General features: G+C 34.0%; 3 protein-coding genes across 3 annotated transcripts in view; 1 reads left to right on the plus strand and 2 right to left on the minus strand.

Annotated features, from left to right (window-relative positions):
* Positions 1–3,446: 3,446 nt before the first annotated feature.
* LOTGIDRAFT_158410 (hypothetical protein) lies at positions 3,447–4,694 on the plus strand (the record flags this gene model as incomplete). Its single annotated transcript, XM_009051566.1, has 1 exon — positions 3,447–4,694. The coding sequence occupies one exon, from the start codon at positions 3,447–3,449 to the stop codon at positions 4,692–4,694; it is 1,248 nt and encodes a 415-aa protein (XP_009049814.1).
* A 2,257-nt stretch (positions 4,695–6,951) lies between these two features.
* LOTGIDRAFT_158411 (hypothetical protein) lies at positions 6,952–7,572 on the minus strand (the record flags this gene model as incomplete). The annotated part of the gene is made up of 1 exon (XM_009051567.1): positions 6,952–7,572. The coding sequence occupies one exon, from the start codon at positions 7,570–7,572 to the stop codon at positions 6,952–6,954; it is 621 nt and encodes a 206-aa protein (XP_009049815.1).
* Positions 7,573–7,862: 290 nt separating this feature from the next.
* The window catches only part of LOTGIDRAFT_158412 (hypothetical protein), a gene marked incomplete at both ends in the record, with an annotated part of 1,611 nt that continues 969 nt past the window's right edge, over positions 7,863–8,504 (minus strand). Inside the window, one exon of the mRNA XM_009051568.1 lies at positions 7,863–8,334. Within this exon, the coding sequence (XP_009049816.1) occupies positions 7,863–8,334 (472 nt within the window). The remainder of the gene's footprint in view (positions 8,335–8,504) is intronic.

Genomic DNA, 8,504 nt, shown 5'->3' on the forward strand with positions numbered 1-8,504 from the left:
GCCGAAGTCACTACTCCTAGTCCAGCAGACATAGGTAAACGCTCTCGTAGAGAGGGCACTCCCCTTCTCTTTTCACTTTCAGAATCGTCTTCCCCTTCCACACCATCTGAATCTTCACCACGTGATCCAGGATCCGCCAACCTTTCTTCCTTCTGTGCCTTTTTGGACCAGCAAACCACCCCTCAGTCTCCATCCAAGTCGAGATGTACATCCAGACCTTCCCCCCCTCGAACGAGATCCCAGTCCGTTCCCAATGCTACAATTCTAACAACTACCAAACCATACCAATCACACCGTCGACGACCATTATATCCGCTACCAAACCGTATTATCACCAAACCAAGGACAAATCATTATGGAAGCTACCTGCTCTTAAAAAATCTACCTTGATTATTGGATCATCTAACCTGAATCGAATTACCAAAACCAGTTCAGACATTGAAATACATTCTTACCCCGGTGCCCAAATCCATCACATACAGTCAATCCTGGAATCATACGACCATGATCCCAAACCTACTACCATTATTCTTCATGTAGGCCTCAACAACCGTGATCAGCTACCAAAGACCTCCTTAAACCAAGCCCAGAAATTAATCGCCACAGCCAACAAAACCTTCCCAAACTCCAAGATCCTCTTCACATGTATACCCATTTCAAATAAAATTTCGAAGAAAGCACAACAGAACCTCAGCACTCTCAACAACATGATGATGGAGTCCAGTATCAACAGCGCAACAATCTTACCACCCCACGAAGAAGAATTCGAACCAGTTGATAATCTTCATTGGTCTCCAGAAACAGCAAACAGCATTTATTTGTTTTGGATACACCAGCTTCAAGCATCGAGTAAGTCTTTAAACTAATTACTGGGGATAAAAATACTGAGAGGCCACCGCTAGGCCAAACTGTAGTTAACTTGAGCCGCAAAATTCTCACACCCCTTCAGCATTCAATCTTAGACCTTGGACTTAAATTTATTCCCACACCAAAGATAGCTAACTTGAATTATCTCCGACCATCCATTGAACGATTTCAACGAAATCTTAGCTGCACATATTGTTTTCGAAACCACCCCCTAGAACAATTGCTAGAACAATGTTTATTCCTAAATCCACGTGGACACCCCCTCAGGCCGCCATCCATCCTGAAATATTGAAAGCATTTGCGAGTATGAATAGCCAAATAGTGAACCTTTCCATAACACACGAAAAGCCTAATCTGACACGAGTGGAACGTGAAGCGTTAAACTTACTTAAGAAAGACGATAGCATTATTATTAAAAAGGGTGACAGAGGTTCATGTTGTGTCATTCTGAATAGGGAGGATTACGTTTCAGAAGCAGAGAATCAACTGAATAATCCTAAACACTATGCCATTTTACCGAAACCAATTTTCAAAGAAACTGCTAACATGATTAACAATATTAGTTAATTTAATGCCGATTTAGTCAAAACTAGTTATCTCAAACAGAAACAATATGACTATCTGTCTGCCAAACCTGATTGTCGCGAGAGACATTTGTACACTTTGCCTAAAATCCATAAGAATCCAACCAAGGAGTGGTTTATCTCCAATAAAATCCCTAAAGGCCGCCCGATTATATCTGACTGTGGTAGTGAGTCATATGCAGTGTCAGAATACATTGATCATTTCTTACTACCTCTAGCATGTCAACATCGCGCCTACCTTAAAGACACAATAGAATCTATTAATTGTCAATAGAATAAAAAATCTTCGAGATCCCTCTAATGCTATTTTAATTTCTATCGACGTTTCTTCTATGTATACCAATATCGATAACACTACTGGTTTAACGGCAGTTCGTAAAGCTTTTAATAGAAACCCAGATCCAAACAGATCCGACGATGCAATTCTACAGCTTTTAGAGATTTGTCTTAGTCGAAACGATTTCACATTTAATGGTAAAACATATTTACAAACTTCAGGGACAACAATGGGCAAACGATTCGCCCCTTCGTACGCAAACCTTTTCATGACAGAGTGGGAACGGGAGGTGTTGCCCATCTGTCCATTTGACCCACTTTTTACGGACGCTTTTTGGATGACATTTTTATGGTTTGGACTTATTCTATCGAACAGTTTTGGGAATTCTTTGAAATTCTCAACAACCACAATCCTTCTATCAAACTTACCGCAAACGTGAGTGACAGAAGCATAGACTTTCTCGATACCACAGTCTTTAAGGGAGATTCCATAGTAGAAACAAATAAACTGGATATTAAAGTGTATTTCAAAGAAACTGATACTCATCAACTCTTACACAAGAGCTCCTTTCACCCAAAACATACCTTTTCTGGTATAATTAAGTCACAAGTTTTACGATTTCATCGAATTTGTACAAGATCTTCTGATTTCAACCAAGCCTGTACGATTGTTTTCTCAAAACTGAAAGAGCGTGGGTACTCTAAACGATTTTTACGAAACATAAAAAATTCCACCTTAGCACAGATACCAGCTAAAAACAGACTTTATGCCGAAGTACCTCCAGGTTTCAGAAGTGCTCCATGTTTGTCCAGTAGATGCAAAACATGTCCCTTTATATCAGAAACTCATTATTTTGTAAGCAACTCTACGAATAAAAGGTACCCGATCCAGGAACATCTAACATGTGAACATTCGAATGTAACATATTTAATTTCATGCAAGAAATGCCCCAAACAATATGTAGGAGAAACTAAGAATAATTTACGAACTCGCTTTAATGCTCATAGGTCAGACATCAAATTAAACAAAGACAAGCCTGTTTCTAATTATTTCAACCTCGACGACCACTCAATAGACGATCTCGCCCTAATCCCAATTGAGCGTATAGAAATTGACTTGCCCGAAGATGAAACTACCCAATTCCGTCAATCTAGGGAAGCCCATTGGATTGAGACATTGAATACAGCAAGACCTATAGGACTAAATATTCATCATAATGTAGGCATAGCACCCTTTTTTGTCCCGCTTAATACAACCAGCAATCGAGCAAGCAAGATAGTTCATGCCCACTATAAGAGCCTTCAAGAGAAATTCCCCCATGTCTATAAGCAGAAAATGATAGTTGCATATTCCAAAAATAAGAACTTAAATGATAATATTGTTCATAGTAAACTAAAAACATTCAGCAAATAACAGATACTATACTTCTCGCCCATTGGGCGAGTTATTTTTTATAATTTCAGATCAGAATAAGAACAAAAGAAAACTCAATATCAAGACCCTTAGTCCTAATTTCTAAATAAAGTGTCTCCTCCACCCTAGGCCTGTACATTTGGGGGAATCAAACCCTCCCTTCCCCGAAATCTAATAATATAATTGATTTATTCAAAGAATATAGCGCTTGCACGAAAGATAAAACGGAGGTTCATTCGAGACTTAAAAAAATAAAATGTACTAAACTAATGGCCTTTGATGCTAACGGTTTGTACGCTTCCGCCATGTCGGATTTAGATAGCGAATATCCGAGAGCGGAAAGTGGTAGACCATTTCTACCGGAAGAAAATAAAGAATTTTTCAAGCTCTTTAATGAACAGAAATTCAGACCTAGAACTGCTATTTTAAAAGTCTGGTTTGAATATCCCAAAAACATGTTCTTCCAACACATACCAGCTAAAGATAAAATCACTTTCACGAATAAAGAAGGTAAAAAGGAAACTGGCACTAAAATCAGATTCAGAAATGGTGTCTGTCACGACGTTTTAACATCGGTCGATATTCAAGAAATAGTGAAAGCCGGTGGACGAATTATTAAAATATTAGATGGTATAGTTTACGAAGAAAATTTTAAATCTCCACCCTATAGAGATTACATTTTAATTTTGAGAAATCTAAGAAATACATATAAACGAGAAGGTAATATCGTAGGTAGTAATTGCATGAAATTATTAGGCAATTCGTTGTATGGTAAATCTATTCAGAAGGATATAAATACATCGAGACATCTATGGAGTGAAGCGACTTTAAAAGCCAACTTCGATTCACACGTCAAAAGCTATGAAAAAGTAAATGATAGTCAATATATAGTTGAGATGAATGAAGAAGAAAAAGAATTTATTCCTCCTAAATCTACACGACTAACACCTTGTCATTTGGGATCATTCGTTTTATCTCACAGTAAAAAAATAATGAATAATTTTATTCACGTGATAGATGGATTCTATAAGCCTGAAATATACTATACGGATACCGATAGTTTATACATTTCGTCTAACAATTGGGATAAATTAAATGAAGCTGGGTTGGTGTCCGAAAATGATTATTGTAAAGGAAAGAATGATTACGGTGATGGTGGAATTATATTTGGTTTATATTTAGCGCCAAAAGTTAAATACAATATCATTCTAACTTCCGATGGTGTTTTAAAAGAAAAGAAAACGTTTAAGGGTTACTCTAAAGATAAGATATCCGTAGAAGATTATATTCGATTAGCTAGTGGACTCGATGTAACGAATGAATTTGAGAAACCTTGGATAAAAAGTTTCACCAATGGAGTAGTTATTCCAAAGGATGATGATAAACAAAAGAAAGTTTTTAGAAGTTATCTAAATCTCGTTAAGAGAAAAGCACCAAACAGTGAAGGAATCATGTATCCTTACAACGACGGAAAAGAATTGAACATAGATGAAAACTACGAATTTGATGATTTCGATTACCTTACTATTCAAGAAGAGAATGAAGAGTGTTAATTTTTTTGTTTTAAATGAAGTTGAATAACAATTTCCTCGTTACCAAAATCTTTAAGCCTATTTTTACCATCTTTGATTTCCAGATTTATATCTTCAATCATAAAGGAATTAAGTGGTAAATACGTCGTTTGAAATGGTTTCTCTATAATTCTATATCCTATCGGTACAGTGAATGTTGGAAGACTGTAAATAATCTGACGTTTGTATTTATTGAAAAATCCACCGTTTATCAAATTGCAATGTATATTTATCACATCGATATCATTCTCGATATTAGCTTTGTGTGGTGCTAAAGTGGATTGCGTGTTTACTCGTTTATCAAATCCTAGTAACGTATTCAATGAATTTTCTACGTTGAAATCAACTTGACTATTATTTCTTAATATCAATTTTATTTTGTTCAGATTCAAATGACCTTCGAATTCAATATTGTTTTTACCATTGACACTTCCTCCATATTCAGATAGGTATTCGTTAATGGCTATATATTCATAGCTTCCTGGTAGTAAACGTATGGTTTTGAACGTAACTCCGTTATCTGTTGATATTTTTATTTGGTTATTTTTTTCGTTGATATTTCTAATAGAATTGTAAACAGAGAAATACTTTAATCCCAATTCATATTCTTGATTGCGATCGAGTTCGTACTCATAATCTAGAGATAATTTAATGTCTGATTTATTTGAGGTGATGACAAATAGTTGTTCTTTATTTGACATTTTTAATCACGCTTTTATAATCATTTTTATCTATGATACCTTTTTCTAGGAGTCTTTTTAATATACAATTTACTTCATTATATTGTCTGTGTGATCGATGTCCTTCCTTCATTGCCGCTAATATTACTCGTAATCTATTAAGTAGTAGGATAAAAACGTTATACCTTCTCCAGATACCATATCTTCGAATTCATCTATTTCTTGTAAGATTGGTGGATAATCTTCCGCATAATCATCTGATTCCTCTTCAGGAATAACTTTATTTAAATATGTTTCAACTGCCATCTATCTTTTTGTTTTGCGCTTATTCTTCATCATATACAGAAATTTTAAGTATTCTACTAAATCCTTGCGTTTGGCAATCTCAATATCACCGCCATTCATTAAATCTATTAATCCTTCTATTGTAAATATAAAGTCTTTTTTATCGATTTCGAAGGGTAAACATCACTAAATAGTATTCTAAATCCAATAAACCTTTTTTATCAACGATTGGTGAAATGGTCTTTGGTAAATTTGGGTCAGGGTTTGAAAAATATCGATTTATATCATATAATGATCTAATTATGATTTCATCATCTTTAATGGGATATTCTATAGAATCGGTGATTGTAAAATTTGTTTAGGTTCTAATTTCTTTTTAATATCCTCTTGAGATTTTAATATGGGTTGAAATAGATTTTGTAGATTTTTCGTTAATCCGAGTTGTTGTAATCTGTTATTTTCAACTTGGGTTTTATTTTATTCTTAGATTTGATATATTCTTTGTTTCTTTTTAAAATATTATTCCAATTATCCATTTTTAAAAAAATAAAATTTAACAAATGTCTGTCATAACTCTTTTCACCTGCAGGTTTTCTAGTATTAACGAATATATATCTATGATCATCTGGGTTTTTCCATTGAGCTTTACAAATCTTTTTAAATGCATCTCTGTCCATTCCGTGATTTATCGACTGAATGATTTGAGATAAATCTTTATCGTTTAATTCAAATGATAAAAAACAATTTGCATTTTTTCTAATAAACATAGAATCCATCCCGTAAAAAGATTGGGATTGGTATATGCAGTGACAGTTGTGATGTCTTCCTTTCGTGAAGAATTCTTGTTGAACAGCTTGATTTCTTTGCGCTACGCAGTCGTCAAACAATATTAAGTTCTTTCGTTTGCTATCAATATTAGACAAGTCTAGATCATTAACATTTTATAACATTATAAAAACTTATATATCCGTTGGTTTCTTTGCTTCGATGAAGTTATTTATGATATCTTTTATTTCCACTTCTTCTTCGTTTTCTTCGTAATATTGAGATAGGTCTTGAACATCTTTCTTTGGTAGATATTCTAAAGCTTTGAGAAATGATAATAAGATTGCTCTGGTGTTGTGTAGATATACAAAGAATCGAAATCTAAAAGGTTTGGTGTTGTCAACATGTTAAAAGTGAGATGAGTTTTCCCAGAACCGCATATACACATGAGCATTGGGTTATTAGGAAATATTTCTGAATGATTGAAATTTTTACCCATTTTTATTATTCTAATTTGTTCCAAAAATCACTCCTTCTCCTTTATACTTTGAAAGATATATTCTTTCTCCAGTGTGTATATTTTTTAAAAATATTCCATTACCCTTATGTTTGACTTTGATTTCTCCTGTGTCAATACTATCTACTAATTTATTTAATCCTTGTTCAACAGTTTTCTTGGTTTCTTCACTAAATCTTTTTCCAAATTCTTTCATTGTGCCTATCATATCTCCCACTCCTGAACCTTTCTTTTCCGTTTTAGGTTTTTTACCCTCTGCTGCCAACTTTTCCAATGCTAAATTGTGTCTATGTTTTTCGGCTGCTTTCTTTTCTTCAACAGCTTTTGTAGCAGCAGCTTCTGCAATAGCAGCTGTCTTTTCGTTGGCAACGCTTACTCCACCAGCTGTAGCACCAGCCATTGTAGCCGCCGCGGTAATACCAGCAAATATTAAAGGTAGGGAAAATATAAATCCACCTTCTTTTGCTTTCGCGTCAATTCTTTCCAAGTCTATATCGTCTCTGACTTTACAATATTTATATTTATCAATAAGTTTTTTAGTTATGCTGATTTTTTTTACCATTATATTGATATTTATCAATAACCTTTTGAGATATGCTAATCTTTTTACCATTGTAAGTTAATGTACTTGATGAAGCTGTTTCTATAGCTTCTATTATTTTCTTGACTAAAATTTCTGGTTTCATTTTTAAAGGTGTATTTTTACTCAATTCTTATTCTTCTATCTGCTATTTTAATTAAATGTTTTGCTTCTTCCAATAATAAACAATAACCTGTTACATCTCCTTCTGTTTTTCCAATATGAATATTGATGTTCACTCCTGTTTTGAAAAGATCTTCTTGGTGAGCTGATAGATCAAAACAGAAGATTGGATGATTAAGTGCAAAATCTACATATTCAAACTAAGGTAGATTTCCAAATAATTCACACATATTTTTATGGTTTCTATAAAATTCATTATAATTCTTTGTGGTTGGATTAATTGTTAAAGGTTGGTTAGGATAATTATCGTTGTTTAATCTTACTTGAACTTTATGGATTAAAGGATTTTGAGTTTGGTTCATTGCCACTCTATAGGCATTATTGTTATTCGTTTGAGAATCTGGTAAGTTCTTGAAACCAACCATTACATATCTTGCTGGTTTAATAGTGTTAGTGATTGGCCACGTGGTGGATTCTCCCGTTAAAGTCATGCTACCTACCGTGTTACGATGAAGAAAATCTATTTCAATATCTTTAGTTAACGAGTTGAATATTCTCGTTTCTACTTCAATTGATGGTGTTATTACGGGTATGAAAAGTTGGAGATTCGTTATTTCTAATTTTGCATCTGAACCATTCTCTCCAAAGAATATCCTATCATCGTTGATTTCTCTTTGTAGATGAATTTTATATGGTAATATGGTTTGATTGTTTCTATCGGATTTGAACCAGCTTCCAAAACCATCTCGCTAAATAAAGATGGAAAGAAATTGTTTTCTAACGTTGTATTAGTTTAAAGTCTTTGAATGGCATTTAGCAATTGTGAGTACGATATATAGACA

This window comes from Lottia gigantea (genome assembly GCF_000327385.1).
Source record: "Lottia gigantea unplaced genomic scaffold LOTGIsca_17, whole genome shotgun sequence".
NCBI lineage: Eukaryota > Metazoa > Mollusca > Gastropoda > Lottiidae > Lottia > Lottia gigantea.